The sequence below is a fragment of the Parasteatoda tepidariorum genome, chromosome 9 (assembly GCF_982258835.1).
Source record: "Parasteatoda tepidariorum strain Cologne lab strain chromosome 9, Ptep-v5.0, whole genome shotgun sequence".
NCBI lineage: Eukaryota > Metazoa > Arthropoda > Arachnida > Araneae > Theridiidae > Parasteatoda > Parasteatoda tepidariorum.
Genome location: NC_141763.1, coordinates 91820800 through 91841892, shown reverse-complemented (window position 1 = coordinate 91841892; position 21093 = coordinate 91820800). Strand labels below are relative to the sequence as shown.

Sequence of the window (21093 nt, the reverse complement as noted above, 5' to 3'; positions counted from 1 at the left end):
ATTTTAATCTCAATGACCCTCTAGTTCACAGGGGACTGTTGTGCGAATTTTTTGTGTATTTCGTATATACCAAGAATCAAGATTTTTCATAAACTGATAAAATTGATAACTTTTTTCTATGTTATAATTATTAAATTAGTAGCTTAATTTTTTTAAAATTGTATAAATTTTATTTTTGTGTGAAGTTTCCATTATCGAATGTTTATGTCAAATATTAAAAAATAAGCTAAATCAGGAAATATATATAACCAGGAAAATAATAAGGAAAGCAAAAATGAATGCAAAACACTAAAAAATTTTAATCTTAATCATCTTTAATGTTAATGATCAAGAAAATAACAAATATAAAAATTACCAATGCGAGTTTACATACAATTTGCCTGCCACTTAACTTAACATTCAAATAATATAGTAATAGAGGAGGCATATTTTTTTTTCCTTTTCACAAAACGCCGGATTCAATTCAAAATCTCCAGATGAATCTATAACAAAGAAACAAAAGGCAAGCAATTAGCACGTAAATTACGTAACCATAAGATTGTTGTTGTTGTAGTTCATTTACGCCGCACTAGAGCTGCACAATGGGCTATTGGCGACGGTCTGGGAAACATCCCTGAAGATGATCCGAAGACACGCCATCAGAATTTTAATCCTCTGCAGAAGGGATGGCACCCACGCTTCGGTAGCCCGACGACCTGCACGCGAAGTCGAGCTCTTTACGGTAGAACAGTTTAACGAGGACCAATACCGCACACCCTCGGTCCCTGCGCAGACTGATCCAAGAGGTCACCCATACGCACACTGACCACAGCGAGTGATGCTTGACGTCTGTGATGTGCTGTGAACCGCGCCTTAGCGATCAGATCACTGCGGGACACTATAAAATTGAAAATCGCTACGTAAAAAAGAAATTGTAATACAGGGTGTCCGGAAAGCTTTGTGAGACGGTCAAATGTCTCGTGAAATGCCACTCATACAAAAAATGTATAAATGAAATAAAAATATGGAAAATCTAAAAATACACGAGAGAAATATTTCAAAGATATGAACCTAAATATTCTACCTCACTCCCCCGTGGGTCAAGCATGTAACAAGTTCCAAATTTCAAATTAATTCACCAATTTTTAATGCAGATTTGGATTCTTCAGAAATAAACTACAATTTACTTTTGCTTTTCAATTCAAAAATGGTGTTATAATCACAAACTGGAAATGGAATAACATCAAACTTGCTTTCTCATTCTCAAACTCGGCCTCAACCCCTGCAAATCATCCGACAGTGGCGTACATAAACTTTAGCGCACCCCATCCGCAAGATTTAAAAGTGCGTCTTATCCTAAAATAAGCAGATTTTTTTTAAAAAATTATAATAAGAAACAGGAACACAATGATGAAGAGACATTCGGGTATTTAAAATAATTATTTTCATTTTAATTTAAGAACATGAGAATTGTAATTAGAATGTAAAAGCGCTGAATTGTAGCCTTGCATATCCTTACCATATTAAAACAACTAACTATCTTACTATAATTATATTCAAAGTTTAGTTAAGGGTTATTATTTATAAAATGAATTGAAAAAAATGTCTTAATAAAAAACATATGTAGCAGCTTTTAGAGGTATTTTCTTAGGCGCCTGTGCCCTCAAATCTTGTGCAACCTACCTCACCATGTTCGCAAGGGTGTTATTTACGCCACTGACATCCAAGCTTCAACCTTAGAATTAAATGTGAGAGCATCAAGATATTTTGATGGTTTATGTTGGTTTCTTGATAGCCCAACACTTTTTAACGTTCAAGTTTTCATCAAGCTGTACGATCGTTTTTTCCTGGAAATTCAAGATGGTAACCATAACATTTATATTGGGCCATCAATGGAAAACCATCATGATTTTTTTGATGCTATTGAGATGCTATTGTGATGCTATTGTGATGCTATTGAGAGTGAGCCAAACAGCATTATAGACGAGCGGTAATGATATTAAACTGTCTATGGGAGTCGGGTGCAAAATCTCCAAACCAAATAACCCTAATATTCGGTCTGGAAAAACGATTGTGAAGTTAAACGTAGTTTTGAACTATGTCTGACTCAAAAATTTAGAAAAAATCGCTAGGTTAATCTCTGGTCATGGTTCCTATATCTTGGAAAAGGCAATTGTCACAAGGCCAGCTTATGTCTTTAGAATTTCCATCAAAGAATTTTAAGGCATTCATGCTGGATCAAATTCTTTTCATCAAATGATGCACCACCGCACTAGATTGAAACAAATAAGGAGCTTCATGACACAAAAACCAATCACGACTATACTGTGTCAAATCTAAATGACTTTTTAAGCGGTGCTATGAGAAATGATCACTTTTATATTTTAGGCTGGTGGTTCCGGTATTTATCTTTGGAAGTCGAGTAATCAAATTTAATGAACGCGCTATTTCCTTCTCACTATAAAATGAATATAACGAATCACATTTTTATTAATGACCCTTACTTAATAAATAAAATTTAAAAAAAAGAAGTTTCGTGGTTAATTAAAAAAAAATGATGGAATTAAGTTTTAGAGCTTCGCTTTAAAACTCACAAATTTTTTTAGAAATATTAGCAATTTTTGGTTAAAAATGCATTATTCGAAAAATATTTTTTTGCTTTCTTCGTTAGACCATTTTTTTGAGGTACCGTCATTCGGGGCTACTTTGTGCAGCGGGGGCTACTTTGTGCAAATTCGAATTTGGCACTTTTCAAGTGCTGCTATTCAGTATTATGTTTATTTCACGTTAAAAATGTGTGGAATTTGAAGATAGAAGTCTCATCTATTACTGCAAACATTTTTTCGAATTTTAAAACAAGCTTAGAGTGTGCTTCATTCATCCAATGTCAATAACTTTCCGAGGACGTCGGATGTCGAAAAGTGTGCGTGGAAACTTTAGCTGTGAAATGCAAAGGCGTTGATAAAGCAATTGTCGTAAGTGCAAAACTTTTTATTTATATATTAATAAACAATTATATCATGTTAGCGTTTAAAAAATTTGAAAATTAATAACAAATAAACGGAAAATGAAGAAAAATGCACTTTGGGGCTACTTTGTGCAAAGTTTCATTCGTTTTTGTTTTCGACAGAAAAATAATCAGACGTTATAAAAAAAATAACTGGAACGAGAAACTACCGTGATTACACTTTAGAAAAGCTGCAACAATGTTTGCAAGCAGTTGCTGGTGGTATGTCGATTGCAGAAGCTTCTCTGAAGTACAAAATCCACAAAAATACTATCTCTAATAAAATTCACAAGAAACACATGAAACGTGCTGGTAAATTATTATTTTTCTTCTACAAAGAGTTTTCTAATGAATTAATCAAACGATTTAACACATAAAAATATATTTTATACGACATCAGGTGATTTTGACAGAAACTGAAGAGCAAGTTCTGACATGTTCATTCAAGCATGTTATGTTTAAATGTATCAATATTATAAATGTTAATGAATATGTAATAATTATTATTTTTGAAATATCATCCATTTCAATGTTAAAAAAAGTATATGGTTTCCTTTTGTTTAAACTCAAGTGTTTTGAAATAAACATTCTTTTTAAGAAAAAATTCTTCAAAAAAAATTGTTTTTTAACTCTGAAAATTATTTTCAAACTAATCTTTACATATCTTGATGTTTTTGTCTTTAAAAATGTCAACAACTGACTTTTTTAACAATTTTATACCAATATTTTACTAAAAACATGATTATTAAACTGAATTCCTGTCGCTGCACAAAGTAGCCCCATTTGGGGGCTACTTTGTGCCAGGTAAGTTTTGACTTATTATTCGTAAATATTACATACAAATAATGCCAATGTTAATCAAATTCACTCGTCTGAGTCCAGTTATGAATATAATATCTATAAATTTTACTAAAGTTTGAATTAACATAGTTTTTTTACATGTCAAAGTTCAAAAACTGCGAAATCCTGCACAAAGTAGCCCCGAATGACGGTATTTATATATTTTTTTTTTTTTTTTTTCAAAAAAAGAAGTTTTTTTGCAGAAAGAAGCTTTTAGAAGCTTTCTGAGGTTTAATCGTTTTATATAAGGTGGAGATACCAACTGCTCCGAACAAGACAGAATATTTAAAAAAGCGGTTGAGAACTAAAACTTGCAGACTTTTGGTTTATTTCCCTGACTTTTTAAAAGGCACGGTTAAACTGCAGCAGAGGGACGTATAACTTAAACCTTTGAATTTCTTAGAAGTAGTGGTATGTAAAAACCCTATAAATCGAATTTATTAAACCAAGAATCATACATTAAAAGATTACCACTCGAAAATATTTATCCGCTGTCCGGAGCAAGTTGACATCTCAATATAAAGTTTGAAAGAAAACAATATGTATACAAAAAAATAATTTTCTCTCTTTTTAAATATGTATATATAATATGTATACGTTATTTAGCTAACTATTTAATGCATTCTAACTACTTAATTTATAGTAACTAACGATATAATAATTTCTAATGACAGTCATAAAACAATTATTGCGAAGGATAAAAAAAGCAATTGTATTCACTTGAAAATACGATAAAAAATCCCATGTGAGGTTTTCAGTTTTTTATGTGGGCTTCGTAATTCCATATCATCTGCCTTGTTTTGCTGCATATCTTCTCCGCTGTTATAATTTTCATATCTCTTCAAAACTATAAGAAAATTAAAATTTTCATGATTTCAATTTCTTTCATTAAAAGGAATAAATATAATGACACAAACGAAATCAGTGGATTTGTTAGAGTCTGATAGAGACTTGATACGATAACTTATAAAGCTAATCTTATTTTTGTGCACAATTATAAAATTCGTTTATCCAAGAATAATAACATGCAAACAAAAAGTGAAATTATTTTAAAAAATTAGTGTAAAAAATTAAGTTTGGAAATCTGGGAAGGAAGGATAGGTCCGTGCCCAAATTATCAACTCGTTATTTGCAAGGTGTGGAAAAACGTAAGTAATTGTTTTATTTTTTAAAAAAAGGCTATCATTGCTCAACTCAATAACCTTGTAATTTTGAACCAAACTCACAAGACAATAAACTCCTCTAACAAGAAGTGGGACAAACCAGCCTTCGTGGAGGACTTTTTGGTGGAACTTACCCGCATTCGCATGACACGCGGAGAACCATGCAAAGGAGAGAAACCTTCCATGGTCAGCCCAAAGACAAAGAGATTATATCTCATGATCGCCAACCTCTGAGGCTATTTTACATCAGCTCCGTAGTTGGTGCGAGGCGACAGCAGAATTCGTACCAACCAGCAACCGTTTGATTCACCTCATTGAGTGGAGAATGCTCCATCCCCTACTAAGCCACCACCGTTCGTGAGTAAATTTAGTTAAAATTGTCCAAATTCAATTGTTGAGAATCACTGTTTGAGGATGAAATTGTGTGCATTGCTAAAACATTTCAGTCAAAGTCGATTTAGATATCAGGTGGGTTATGTGTTCTTGCTGAAGAGACACACTAATCTCCATCTCTCTGCTACTGCTAAAAGGTACACAGACGAAGTACTCGAGCATTTCATCATTATACTCGCCTATTCTGGAACGCTTTTGGTCCTAGATTTATATTCATGGATGAATCCCCGTTTGATCTTGGTCGATGACTTTCTTGAAAGTGAAAATATTCAGCGCATCTGCAGTGGCCTGATCACTCACTGGATCTTAATTCTATTGAGAATGAGTGGAATAATTTCGGTAGACAAATTGCAGCTCTTTCGCACTAACCTAACTTTGTTTCAGAATTAGAAAGAGCTCTATACAAATTGCTTGGGGCTCATGGAGGAGGCAACTTATTTACACAACATAAGGGAAAACGTTGTGTAACCTGTCATGTCTTCTACAATTGACAAGATACCATATTAAACTGCCAAATAACCTTTTAATTTTTTTTTCTCGTTAAACTATAAACTGTTAGTTGGCACTATTTTTTCCGAACTGTTTTTTCGTTCGAATAGTTAATAAAATCCATTCTTTTTCATTGTTTTCCAGTGGTATAACCGTATTATACTTGCATATTACTTTTCCTACCATTCTGACTCAGATATCCTATAGACATTCACGTAAACATCAATTATGTTTACTTTTATGCGGCTTCATGTTATGTTAACTTTTGGACACCAATGTATTTATCTAAATCTTGCCAACATTGCTACTGACATACCCTTTTATAAAACATTCAAGGTGAACTTTAGACGTTGCCGCTCAAATTTTTATTTCGAGAATGAATTAAGTAATACCGGTGGACTAAGAAACCCCAGTTACTCTTTTCTAAAATTAATATTCACCATTCTTACATTAAGCCATAGAAGTTAGCTGAATATTAAGAAAATGTATATTACCTTCGTCTTCCTTAAATATTGCATCTCTGATCGAAGAAGCATTGTAACTATTTTCATCAGCCTCGATACTTCTGATCTAAGGGAAAGAAAAAATAAAACATAACTTCACTAATACATATCACTGTTGCTTTTCGTATGAATAGTGTCTTTAATAATAACGACGGATCGTTTATATTGCTTGGTAACTCGCAATCGTAGCGCTCGAATACGCCCTCTGAGGAGAAGACCTGTTCCATGTCTTGACCCTCTTCCCCTCTCCTTCCCTCCCTCTCTTATGATATTTTCCATTTTTTAAATATTTTTCGTATTTAACTGTCACAAATACTTTTTAAAATTTCCACGAAGCTTTTTTTAGAACTATGTTCAATGTAGTTTTCAGTTCCATATAGTTTCCTAACTTAAAATTTTTTAAGAACTAAGAAACTGACGTACTTCCTTCTCCTATGACTCTCCACACGCTATTGGTGAAAGTATGCGAAGTGTTGCCATAGGTAGAGAGTTCTGCTCTACGTCAACTATATCCCATTTCGATCACCAATTGTAGTTTACGGCATCGTTGACAAATACTTATAATAAATATTTTTATTATTTTCAAAAAGTAATGTAGTACACAACTAGAATACATAGCTAGAATAGCCACTTAATTTTTTATTGTTTTTAATCAATGTTTATATTTACCTCATATTCACGAAATCTCCGAAGCCAGGAAAGAGGCTCAACCGGTTTTATTATGTTATGAGCTCTGTTTTATGTAATGTGGACAGGAAAAGCCTCTTTGCACACTTAAGAACCGCTTTTTTTCTCTTTTTTTTTCTTCAATATTCTCATGAGTAATTTTTACAATTTAGCTTAAAGCTCGATTAAAAGTTAACTTAGCTGAGCCACAAAACGAAAAGTTGACAAATAAAAAATGACAGAAAAAAGGTTTATAAATAGCTTACCTCATTGAAGTTAGTCATTCTTTGCTGATACTCCGCTGCGGGAATTTCTTTTGCTACTGGAAAAAATATTAGTAAGTATGTAGTTATTTTGATCAGAAATAAATGCCTCATACTTATAAAAAAAAAATTCGTGAATTTTTTTTTGTTGCGGAATAACAAGAATATAAAATTTTTCATAGACTCAGGTTAAACGTTGTTGTTCTAAAAAAAAAAAAAAAAAAAAAAAAAAAAAAAAAAACTAAAGATTTTTGAGTGATATTATTAATAAATTCTATAGTCACATTGTAAAAAAACGCTAAAAAGGGAGAAAAAAATCTTAATATTACTGCTAATTTTCTTTCAGAATATTCCGTAGTCACCTACCTTAATGTACCGAAACAAGTACGTCGAAAAATAAGCACCGGTTAAAAAAAAATCTAAAAATACACGTTCAAGTGCTTTTTACTTGACACACCAAATTCACCAGAGGGTGAGATTTCCTTAACTTTTCTTACAAAACAGAAATTACCAGAGTGTTTTGTAATCATCAACTTTAATATTATTTTTCTGAATTTTTGTAAATACTTAGGAAAAAAGAAAAACAAAGCGAAACAAAATATTATCAAAATTTAACGAATCATTGCCGAGGATTAAATTTGATTAACTGTAGAGTTGATGACAAACTCAAACATTAGCAAGTACAAATAACAGTGTTAAACGACGTCAATAGCTCAAATTCAGTTTCTTCAGACATAAAACCAGTTTTATTGACTTTAATTGGGATTCATTTCAATAATGATTTGTTTTTCTACCCCTCAATGCAGGTTTAAAGACCTAATTTTTGACAGATTCAGGGCGGTGGTAATTTATTAATAATAGTAACTAAGAATATCACTAACAATAATACAATAAATAAATAAAAATATAATATTAGCATTTTGTGATGCTTTCTCAAATGGCAATATGGGAGGCTATAGAGGTATAGATAGCAGGGTTCCCAATGAAATGACCCAGGTTCGTATCCCAGTGATGGCAGCATGATCGATACGAATTCTGCCTCGAAGAGCACTGACAATAGTGCTGACGTAAAATATTCTTAGCGGTAGAAAGATCGTGGATAAAAATCTCTTTGCCGTCGGGCTAACCGTGAAAAGTTTTCATGTTTTCCTTTTCATGTAACGCAAATACTGGTAAGTTTCACCAAAAAGTCCTCCGTGAAGGTTAGTTTGTTCAAATGCTTGATCCAGGAGTTCCCTTGTTGTCTGGGTTGTCTAAGAAATTTAAATGCTACGAAGTTGAATATAGTCGTATACTCAAAAATAGGGCGGCTGTTCTACGCCGGTATGAAATAAACTATAGTGCTTCGATAGAAGCAATTTTCCTTTTTTTAAGGTCAAATTATGATTGTACTGCAATGAACGGTGGCAAAGGCCGATTTACTAATCAGGCGGCTCGACGATGCACAAAGCCTGTTTGGGGTCTTTATTTGGCAAGTATTTTGCAAAATCAGGGTATTATTTTAAAAAAATTAAAATTACTTATTTCAATAATTAGCAATTTTAATGCATTCAATCATTTTAAAATGAATATTAAATTGTAATTTGGGAATGTTGAAAAGGTGGAAGAGGGAGCCGTGCTTCCCTTGTCTTCTGGGTCGGGTCCAAAATTACAATTCTAGGAAGTTGAATATTGATCATCAAAAACCAAATATTGGTTGGCTGTTGAACACAGATTATAAAATAAATTGAAACACTCAAACCTCTTATATTTTGAATAAACAAAACAATTTCATTGTGCTTATAAGTTATAAAAATAAAAATAAAATTTGAGCAATTGAATAAAACTTCACCTTTATTTCTTTCCAGGAACGAAACAAGAAACTGATATTTCCCGCAGCAATATATTAGATTATCAACTCCTTCAAAGCATATCTTGTGGCTAAGTTTCCAAGGATGTAAATCTTACAAAAGTTAAGACTTTTACTTATTTATTTTTTTTAATATTAAAATATTAACATAAAAGATATACTCTTAGGTGATCTATGCACTCCATACATGTCGGAATTCGAATTGTGATATGTTTATTTTAAAAAATGTATTGTTTCTGTATGTATTAAACAAGGTAAATATAGAGGATGGTATCTATGGTATTATGCACTGCAAAAAATTCCGGATCACATTGTGATATTGGGTGCCGATACTTTTTACCATAATCCATTCTTACTGAAACGTATTCTTAAAATCCATTTTTACTGTAGCATGTTGGGGAACAAAACAAAAAAAAAATTCTGATTTATCGTAGTTTTTACAGTAATTATTTCCGTAAAATCCCTCTAATTAAATAAATATTACTGCAAAAATTACGGTATAAGTGAATTTTACGGATGATGCACCCAAAGTGCTTGTGCTTTGTACTGCAATTTCATTCGGAATTTTTTACAGTGTGTTATCTATATCTAGATTTAAGTAAACACAGTGGCCAAGTAACTTCTCTCTAACTACTTTTTTTTTTATTCTTTATTTCTCTTAAACTGTGATAATATAGTAAACAATCTCTAATAACTTTCAAAAAGTTAATAGATAAAAGTTAAAATTTAACTTCTCCGCTCAGCTGGTCACTGTAAAATTATCAACCTTTGATCGGACTGCAGTGATAAAAAAGTTGTAGATTACTGTGTTAAATTAATCAAAAAAGTTGTTTCAATTCTCTTGCGTAATTTGCAAACTACCTAGATATTATGCGCATTACCTGCTAGGATCTAAAAAATAAAATTACTACAATCAAAAGATCAGCACATTAGTTGATAGAATCAAACATCAATCACTTTATATAATATCTAAAAGAAATCAAAGGGTTTAAAATATTATTAAATAAAGGAAATTAACATGTCCTTTATTTATTCCTTAATGTCTTAAGCATCAAGACAAAAATTCGATAAAAAAATTAGAACGAATCAATAAAATAACTCGTTCATAGAAAGAAAAATAAACTTTTACATTCTAATGATACGGAAACAGTTGGTGTGTTCAAATATATTGTGGAAACTCTTGATTCCGCACTTAAACGGATTTATCTGGTTAATTTACTGGTTTGCTAATGCATATTAACGGCTTTTAAGGTAAAGTGGTAACAAATACATAATGAAGCAAAGTTTGTGCTTGTAAAAGAAGCATATTTAAAGTAAGGAAATACACTGTTTGAAGGATACTGAATTTTACAGTTAAAGATTCGGTATGAACCATGATTTCTTCAATTTCATTTAGATCTGTTGTAGCTTTATGTAGTGCATGAAGAATAGCTTGCTGTGGCAAAGACAATACAGTGAAATAGCATTTTTTTTAATACAACACAAATTGAAATTTGATGAAATTTGAAAAATTATTAATATATTTTTCAATTATTTCAAAAACTGATAGTAATAGTGAATTAAAATACAATGGGAAAAATATCAAATAATAATAATAACAATAAAAAGTTTATATGTATAAAATAAAAACTAAGCATTTTATCAGGTTCCTAAAGATATGTCTGATAAAAATGCCTTATATAAAGGATATGCCACAAAGTAAAATGCTTAAATAGGTACATAGAGTTATCGTGTAAAATATAAATATTTTACTTTATTTGTATGGTAATTTACTGGTAAATTATAATGTATTTGTATAGTAATAATTCGTATAGTTATAATTCGCATAGTAAATTTGTAAATCTTTATTTGTATAGTAAGGTTAGGAAACTAACAAAAGAAGAGTACGAATAATTCAAAGCTAACATCGACCGAAATTACTTGATTAAAAGCTTCACTCATTTCAAAAATATTTAAATATGAAATAACAGTTGACATGACTCAACGGCTAAAAAACAGGAGCTCATTTTCAAGACTATGTCAGACGTGAGAAAGATAAAATAAAAGTGATTTGAAATATAGAACAAAAAGTTGTCAACGGAAAATGGAAAAATAAACATGGGAAACAAAACTAGAAAAACCACAGTTGCCCAGGAAAAAAAAAAGACAAAACGGAACAAGTTCAAAAGACACAGTGTCCAAAAGAGGCAAATCAAGGTAAAATACATTTCCACTGGAGAGATCGTGAGGAACTAATGTCGTTAACAAGGTAATTAGTATTCATATCAGTAAAACAAGATTCCTGGGGGTCAAGATGAATTGATGTGACTGGGAGGGAGAGGAATAATTTTGGTCTTTTTGAAATTAAATTTACGTCCAAGATTCCAACACTGTGCAGCAATTGCTGATTTAGCGTATTTTTGATAACGGATATAATTACTGTGTTGTATCATTTTTAAAAAGAATGAAGTTTTTAATTAGGTAATGTCTTAAACGCTTCCGTTTCTTGAGATTATTCATTAAATTGACCGAAATTATTTGATACTAGGAGGCTCCACCCCTCCTCGCTTCGTTCACCAACTCCTACGATTGCTAAACAGTATTACTTTATTTCTCAAGACAAATAGACTGCTACATCGAAATTAAACAAAAATGTTCAATTAAAGGGTTGCACAAACATAAAGTTTTACAGATATAGTTTAAATTATGTGTATTTTAATCAGTTACTATTTCAACATCAACTACATATTTTTTTTTTTTTGTAATTCTATGGTGTCTTGGTTGCATTAAGAACTCATTAAATGTTTTTCGTCGAAGAAATTATTTAATAATCATCCAAAAAGTTAATTGCTCATAGAGTTTTACAATTTTGTATGCTTTTTCTTAATTGCATATGTTGACTGGATTCAGTTTCACATTTATTTTATAAGTAAGCCATGTTTAATAATTGCAAAAGGAGTAATAAGTTTAAAATATTTTTAGATATATTTATCATAGAATCTTGCGATGCTTTATAATGTAATATCAGATTAGTATAATAATAGAGAAACATTTCTTTTGGTTTTGAAATATTATATAAAAGCAGTTTTGGACAGAGACAAAAAAGATAAACATCAAAGGTAAATATACCGTTAAATAAGGCGAAAATTATCTTTATGATTTTATTAATTCTGATAACAAGCAAAGGAATCCGAATCTTTTTTTATGAAGGAATCATAACCTGAGATTATCAAGCCAATAAAATATAAAAATATGCCGAAAACAATAAGAAACGGTTTTAGACCATTATCATGTTTTATGATATATGGAGAAATTATTTTCTTGTTAATCATAATATAAATACAAATAGAGTTTTAATATGCTACAAATATCGTTTTATAGAAGGAAAAATAAAAACTGTATCCTTAAATTTTGTATACAATTGCAATTATTAAAAAAAATATTCATAAATTGGTTCACACGTTTTCTTGTTTAATACAGAACTTTAATTATTTTTAAACCTAAAGGGGAGAACATTATAATGAGAAAAATTACATACCTCTAACTCCCACTGAATTTTATGTTCACCATGTTCCCGCAAAAGTCTAAAAAAATTAAACGAAACTCTAATTCAATGTATTTATGTAAGAGATGTATGTGAAAATGTATGAAAAAAGTATATTGATACAATCGAACTAGTTTATAACGAGAATGCAGGAACAGAGAAAATTCTCTCGTAAGTCCTGAGATGGGAAAAATTATCAAAAATGAAAGCAAAAAAGCTATAATATGAATAGTGTGCAAAAGGAAAAAAGAAAAAAAAATCTTTTGAGCCTAATCAACGGATCTTCACGTTCTAAGACACAATTTTAAGGGTTCGGGGAGTTTATTAGAGCAGACGATATTTTAAATTACGTAATCAGGCACAAAACGTTTTTCAAGCGAATTGAAAAATATTTGAACTCAAAATTATTCGTTATTCGTTTTTTTTTTCCTTGCTGATTGTACAAAAATGAACTAGAAGATTCAGTTCCATCGCAAAAGTGGATCTCTTACATTTTACGAGGTTCTAATTCTAAACATTTACTTTCCACGGTACTGCTAGAAAAAAAAAAGAAGAAAAAAAACACTTTAAGGCAAAATATTTTTGCTTTAATAATGTAAATTGACTATATAAGTAATATTTTTTTCGAGTTTAATTCCTAAAACGAATAATGACATTTTATTATTTTTCTCTTTAAATTTAATACTATCGTTTAATTTTTATATTTTATGTATACGACAACATTAGTAAACCTTAAATATCAGGAATTTTGAGTATAAGAGCCATAATTGAATAATCATCAAAAAATATTTAAATAAATTTTATTATTAAATTCCTTAATTTTGATTTAAGTAGATTTTTTGTGTGTGGCCCCTGAAAAATATTGTGATTACTGTCTGTTCTATTTTATCTACTAGTTGAAATTAGGTGTTTGAATTTTCAATATTAAGACTAATTTTTTTTTAATTTTAAATAAATAAATGTTTGTTATAACTATTCAAATTCCTTTACAAATATCACTGGCATGGGACGACAAGAGGCCTAGGAATGTGGGGCCCTGAACAAATGCCTCGACTGCCTCAACATTACGACGATTCTCAAATGTTTGAAAACTGATTACTTTTTACAACTTTGTATTTTCTCTATTCTCTAGTTGAACTTATGATTGAGTTTATTTTGTGATTGAACCTCGGTGAATTTTCGATGCGTAGTTCATGGAGCGAAATACGTTATCACTAACATTGATTGGTTTCAAAAAAGTTTGCAATTTCTTGGATAATTATATGTTTTTGGATTCGGTGTTTAAATTGTTCGTTCACGGGTCAGGAGGAGTCGGAATAACCTGGATAGCAGGGCGCTGGACTCACGTTTGTGGGAACGGGAGTTCGAATCTAGTCTGCCGAATGTAGTAAATGGTGACTGGTGCACGTTAAATTTGTCGAATCACAAAGTCCTCCATGCTCCCATAACAAATCAATACCTATCTGGAGGTACTGAATTGGAGATGGATCATTTTCTGGTTCAGGTCAAAATTACGATCTGTGGATGAATGAATGGGTCCGCCCTATAAACGGGTCTGGCGGAAGTCGAATTCTTGACCATAGGTGGCGCCACTGGAAAACAACAATCGCGCACCTAGCCTTAATGGCTTACGACAACAAAAACATAGGTAAGGAAAACACACTCAGACATTGTTATTCTGCGATTCATGGCAAAGTATGAGTCACATTGTTTATCGATCTATAATTTTTGAACAAATTTAGCTAAAGCTCTTATAAACAATACCAAAGGTAAAACATAATTAGTACGAACAGTCGTATAAATGTCTCTTTAAATTTTTGATTTGCTATTAACAACAATGTTTAGAATAGATTTTTTTTATTAATATACCAACCATTTAGTAAAGCTTTTTATGAGGGTTTCGTTTAATACGTGACTATCGTTATAAACTAGTTCGATTATAATGTGAATATAAATATTAGTCTTACTTGTACGATACATCGTTCATTTTTATCGTAAATTTAAATATGTGATCCATATAGCGAATCAGTTTAATGCCATCGTTGTCACTTTGAGGAAGTATTTGAATGTGACATGAATTCCCATGTGACATATCTACACTGATCTTCCTGTTTACTTAGCTTATCTGAAAAGTTATATTAATTTTTATAAAGTTAATTAGTCATCATACTAATTTTTAATACGTAAATAAAAAATATGATTCGATTCAAAAAGCAGGAAAACTCAGTATAGACACGAAAGGATTGAAAAACAAACATTATAATTTTGCTATATATAGAATAAGGAATTTTTAAACTAAGTAAAGATGTAGTCGAAAGACGTAGAGAAAATTATGAGTTTCTTAAAAATTAAGTTTAGATTAGAGACATATTGTGAATTGTTATATTTGGAAAACTGTTTTTGTTCTAATAATTTAAAAAGAAAACGAAAAAAATTGCAAAAGAAAAAACCACAATTTAATACAACGAAATAAGTCATTTTAAAATATAAAAAACATTACCAAATAAAATAAGCTATTTAATATTTCAAAATATTTCGTTACCTCTATAAACAAACTTTATTTATTATGGTCATCAAAACGTCCAAACATTAACAGTTAAAACGAAAAAAAAAATGTTTTTTTGTTGTTGAAGAATTAGAATTGGTTTTCAAACGATTTAATATAACGATAAACTTAATAATTAAGAACATGAAAACGATCTTTTTATGGTTTAATGAATTATTTTTAAATTGTAAAAATTGGTACGGAATCAGTTCTTTAATTGGTTTGAACAAATGTAGAGTCAAAAAGCGTTTTGTTTAAAAGCGAAAAAAACTATCATTGTTACAAATATATTTGCTAATCTACAGCTTATATTAACCTTTCTATAGCACCTACACATTTTAAATTAAATTTTTGTCGCTTCCACAAAATTATTTTAATTAAAGATATTCATGTATTTCTTCTTATACTTTATATTACTTTTATAGTTAGACTATATAAAGTTAATATAAAATGCTAATTGAAAGTGTTTATTGAGAGTGACTAATGTTTAAAATATAGATAAACAATACATAGTTTTAATAAATTAAGTTATCAAATTTTATGCAATTTACAGACGATTATTGTAATCCAAATAATTATCAAAAGTAAAATATCGAAAATATTTTAGAATTCGCGATCGCAACGAACTATAGGGGGCGTTGTTGTATGAGACGCTTACCTGCGATTTCCATATGAACCGTCATTCAGTTACTCTGGAGACGTCGTTAATGTAGCGTGTAGCATTGCAACGTTCCTTCTTTAATGTGGCTTATTAAATTTAAAAAAGAAAAATGCTTGATCTTCTTTCTTATACAACCGAAAACAAAATGGTATCTCTTTTTATTAGAGAAGGAATATCCAAAACACATCGGAAAAATATTTGTACATTAACAGAAAAAAATATGTATATTCTTATAAGAGTTAAAACCTAATGCCCGAGAAATAGTATTACTAAATTTAATGATATAACATGAAAGGCCCATTTAAACTTTACATTCTATAGTTTTAAGAATCATATTAGTTCAAAAATTAAAATGAACAAAAAGTATACATAAGCCTCATAATTTTATGAAATTTAATTTTGTAAACAACGTTTTTTGACAAAAATTTTTATCAAAAAATTTCAAGTTTCAATAAAAATCATTATTTAGAAACTAAGAAACGTAAAATAAAGAATGCTGATGAAAAAAAAAAAAAAAAAAAAAAACAATTCTTTTTTGTCGCCATTTTTAGTGCTACGAATATTCGTCTTTGGGATTTGCCAAAAACAAAACAAGATGCAATTTTATTTTTTCAGGAGGGAAATATTTTACCGAAAAAACGAAAATGTACCAATTCCCACAACATAAAACTTTATCTTGGCAAACGTACGTTTTGGAAATGTTATTTCATTTGGAATCTTATTCATCAGAGTTCATATGGCGATATGATTGTTTTGAATCTATGCTAAACTCTATATCGGCTCATTTTCCACCGAAATCCAATTAACTATTTTGATTTTAAATAAAGTGTTTTATTTTATGAACTGTCGCAAAAATTTTAAGTGTAGATTGGCGGCACTTAAAAACCGCCAAATCTGTAGCGGCGGTGGCGTTAATACGTCGTAAGTACCGAATTTTTATTCCATACTTTTCTGAATCATATTATTTCAAACATTGGAATATACAAGAAGTATACATAAACACATAATGTTATACCATTTAATTTTTCAAAAGTATTTTGAGAACAATTTTTATCAAAAAATTATAAACTAAAAAACGGAAAATAAAGAATTCTTAGGATAAAAAAAACGATTTTAAGAATTATTAACATTGAAATAAAAACTTTCATATTGTTTCTTTTTTTATTATTCTTATAGTTCTTAATCAGACGTAAAAAACCATTCTGTAGAGAACCATCATCAAATGAAAAAAAAATATTTACAAGCAAATTTTTTATTGTAAAAATCATTGCACTTACCTGATTTATGATTCCCGGAGAATTCCAAAATGATAAGTTCCTTGTTTGAAAACTTTATTCTCAAATAATAGATACATAGTTTATACCTTCATTACTTTTAGATAACATACTACACAGCAAAATTTTATAATTGATATGAATTTGAATATGTAGCTAAAAACAGAATAGCTGAATTCTAGTTGAACTTATTCTTTCAAAATTAAAAAAAACTTACCAAGAAAACGATTTAAATTAATTAAGAATCAGCACAAGTGGCACTATTTCAAGTAACTTGGATAATTTTTTATTGTTGTTTTCCGAATTATATGGATACAGAAATATATACTATTCTATAACGAAGAAGAATATGCTATAACTATTACAATTCTGTATGTTCTGAATTCATATTTATTCACTGGAATGACGAAAGCAATGTTGACTTCACTTTAATTCGTAATGAATTGAAGACAGAAGAAATGCATTTTACCTTAATACACACATCTGTAACAGTATCCGAAATCGGAAGTCATCAGTTGCAAGTTTGTTGATAATAGAAATTAAAAATAATTGAGGAATTTTTCTTCAAATGTTTGGCGTGTTCTGTTCCTGAAAGATTTACTAATATTCTGGAGATTTTTTTCAAGTTCTTCGGCCTTTTCCTTAGGGAAATTTTGTTTCTTATTTGCTGCTAAAAAATGGCGTCTGATTTAGTCAATGACTTTGATGGAACTAAATGAAAACGTGATAAATTAATGTCTGATATTTACAGGCTCCCGCTAGACGGCGTACTCGAGCGTTGCGATCGCGAATACTATATTCTTCTACTCTGTTTTTATTTTATTTATTATTATTAAAGTAAGACTAGAAAACTCACTGTTTATTACCATTTGTTTGCGATCTTCTAATAATGCATGATCTTTCGACATAAAAAAAAAATAAGAAGAATGAAAATGAAAAAAAAAATTAAAATTTATCCAACGTTATCGGAAATTTTATTCATCTCTCTCGAGATCTTCATTTTATATGCTTGCACCTGAGAAAAGTAACAAAAAAAAAGTTTAAAAAAATAATTAATAATAATAAATTTAAAAAAAAGAGGCAAATTTGATGTTGCCAGAGTTTTAATAGTTGTGTGTGCTTTGACATTTTTAAAATATAAATTTAACTCAAGAGAGATAAAAACCGTTTCCTTTTTGAATTGTCATATTATTATATGTAATTATAATGCCATAAGATTATCTTAAGTCATCATTAACGAGTAAATTTACTTTTTTATTTCTTATGATTGTGTCACATTTATTTTTCCTAAGTTTAATTTTTCTTCCTGGTACAATTGATAATTTTTCAAAGTAAACTAATCATTCGTTTAGTTATAATTAAAAAAAATTGCTTACCCATTATAATAATTGCATATTTTATTAATAAAATGACTTTTACTTTTTTAAAAAAAATATCGACTTAAATGAAACGAATGCCAAGAAAAAACGTGAATCGGAGCATCCTAGTGTTAATGAAATAAGATATAGTTAGATACTTTTTTGGCTAATAAATTATTTCAGATTACTAATTTGAAAACAAATAATTTGGAACCTAGTTGTACCTACGTTCCTACAAAGTGAAAGTAAGGTTTACTTAATTTTAAGATTAAAACCAGAGGTAGGATATTAATAACCTAAATATCCCTAAAAAAAATTTTTTTTTTTTTTTTTAGAAAAAGAAAACGTCAAAAGTGAAAAATAATGCATTTGAAATTTTCGGCGCCATATTTTATATTAACCATTTTTAAGAAGAGAAATTATCGATCATAACTTGTATTTATAAATTTAATAATGAAATATATCAAAGCCATAGTGGCTCAGGGGATAGAGCAACCACCTACTAATAAGGGGAACCAGGTTCGAATCCTAGTGATGGCTCGCACCGATCTCAGTGGTGACGTAAAATCCTCAGTAGCAGACGGATCATGTGTTATACTCCTTTTGCCGTCAGATTAACCGTAGGAGGTTTTCCTCTCCATGTTGTAAAGCAAATGCAGGTTAGTTCCATCAAAAAGTCCTACATGAAGCCAAATTTCTCCTAATACTTGATTCAGGAGTTCTCTTGTCTTCTTGATTGGGTTCAAAATTACAAGGCTATGGATTTGAACATTACTAGTTGTAAGCCCGAAATTGGGTCGGTTGTTCAACGACGGTTATAAAATAAAATTAAAAAAAAAAAAGTTAGAGGGGCGATATCGTCTCCTGGTGGTAATTAAAAGAATCTATGAATAAAATAAAATGTAAATAAATACCTGATAAAAATTTATTAATCTTTAAGAACAAAAGAGAATTGCATTGTATCATCAAATGTTTTTTAATATTTTTAAACGAATGTCTTCCCACCAAAAGCAAATTCCGATACCTAGGAAAAACTGGATCAATATCAACACCTGTCATTGGAGCATATTTAAAATAAAAGATTCAATGCAAAATTTATAAGTTACAAGGAAAGAATTTGCTCTTAAAACAAAAAATTACATTAAAGTCAATGCCCAAGATAGAGGTTTCCATATCAAGATAATCTATAATATTGTTAAAAAGATGTTCTCCAATGCTCATAATCCTAAGTATGTTTTTTTAAAATATAACCGTCATTGAACTGCCGACCCAATTTTTTAAACTTTTAGTAAATTAGCTGCCAAGTACCAAGAATTCTTTTAAAACAAATTCCAAGCCATCTTTTCTCCAAATAACAAAATCAATTCCTCGAATCTCAAATAACCGATTGAATGCCCAGATGTTATATTGAATTCTGCAGGTAGAATATATGCTCTCTTGCAGAGCTGCAGAAAACTCTTAGACCTAATCATTTTCCCAGAATCCAGTTTTTATTTTTTGGGTTTGAAATTTTTCTCAACTAATTTACAAAACTAAATTAAGGTTCCACTCATAAACTAAAGGAATTCAAATTTATTGACTTATAAAGCTGTGTTATATTTAACATAACAGAATATACAGGGTGTTCCAAAATTATCTTTACATCACCTGGCTTGAAATTGATTACAGACTGGAAGTGCTTAGGGCCACCAATGGTGCACATGTTGAAGTGTACTAAACAAAACTTTATTAGTTGCAGTAATACATGCAAAAGACAGAATATAAATATCTTGTTTATTTTCGAAGTTATGAATTTTTGAAGTTGTAAAGAGAATTTTGGAACACCCTGTATATATTTTAACAGTAAGTTTATGGCAGAAAGAATGAGAAAAGTATTAAAAGTAACATGAAAAAAGCATATTTTATTATCTAAATGTTGACTTACTTTTCCATTTTTAGTATGCCTTATTTGTCCACATAGGGTCAGGTGGGGGAAAGTAGGTATAAAATTAAGCCTGTTTTAAAGAAGAGTGCATTTTATATATACATTGGATTCATATAGATTAAATATGAATCATAACATATGAATTTTGCTTGATTGTTTTCTTACAGTTAAGTAATGCATTCAAAACGTGTTTTGATATACCCACTTTACTTCAGAGTGGGGCAAAGGGAGCATAATTCTAATTTCATTAAAATCATTCAGTACATATGAGTTATAATATATATTTTATTAAAAAACATATGTAAATATTGTTTTAGAAATGAAAATGCTCTTAAATAAAAATAAATGAATCTTGAATATATTTAAAAGAATAAGTGCTAAAAATAACGTTCTATTTCCGTACATTAAATCAAAATTAGGGTTCACTTCGGATGCAGTTTAAATTGCAGAACTTGACATAATTTCATCAAAAAGCAAGAAAAGTGGAATGGTTCTTTGTTTATTTCAAATATAAAAATTAATATCTATTGAGGTAGTTAAAAGTGTTTTTTACTATTAATAGTAGTTTATTCAATTTAGTTATTTTTAAAGTAATTGTTTTGTTTTCTATGAAAAACTAAAATATGAAGACAAAAACTTGTGTGAAAACTCATTTA

General features: G+C 29.8%; 1 protein-coding gene across 4 annotated transcripts; it reads right to left on the bottom strand.

Annotated features, from left to right (window-relative positions):
• Nucleotides 1-296: 296 nt before the first annotated feature.
• Nucleotides 297-20551, bottom strand: LOC107447608 (uncharacterized). Of its 4 annotated transcripts, none has more exons than XM_087152345.1 (9): nucleotides 20438-20551; nucleotides 14643-14800; nucleotides 12670-12715; nucleotides 10494-10587; nucleotides 9135-9245; nucleotides 7307-7362; nucleotides 6366-6441; nucleotides 4547-4673; nucleotides 297-482 (listed from the first exon to the last, which is right to left on the bottom strand). In XM_087152345.1, exons 2-9 carry the CDS (start codon nucleotides 14765-14767, stop codon nucleotides 464-466), a joined length of 654 nt encoding a protein of 217 aa, XP_087008471.1. In that variant the 5' UTR covers nucleotides 14768-14800; nucleotides 20438-20551; the 3' UTR covers nucleotides 297-463. The 4 variants fall into 4 exon arrangements, with proteins under 4 accessions (XP_087008471.1, XP_042900021.2, XP_087008473.1 ...); XM_043044087.3 differs by having other exon boundaries at nucleotides 7307-7359; XM_087152347.1 differs by lacking the exon at nucleotides 20438-20551 and adding an exon at nucleotides 18012-18074.
• Nucleotides 20552-21093: the final 542 nt, after the last annotated feature.

Coding starts and splice junctions, on each gene's coding strand:
- LOC107447608 (XM_087152345.1), bottom strand. CDS start 14,767: ATGTCACATGGGAATTCATGTCACATTCAAATACTTCCTCAAAGTGAC. Junction 12,716..14,642: donor ATGAACGATGTATCGTACAA/GTAAGACTAATA, acceptor TAATTTTTTTAG/ACTTTTGCGGGAACATGGTG. Junction 4,674..6,365: donor AATATTTAAGGAAGACGAAG/GTAATATACATT, acceptor ATTTTCTTATAG/TTTTGAAGAGATATGAAAAT.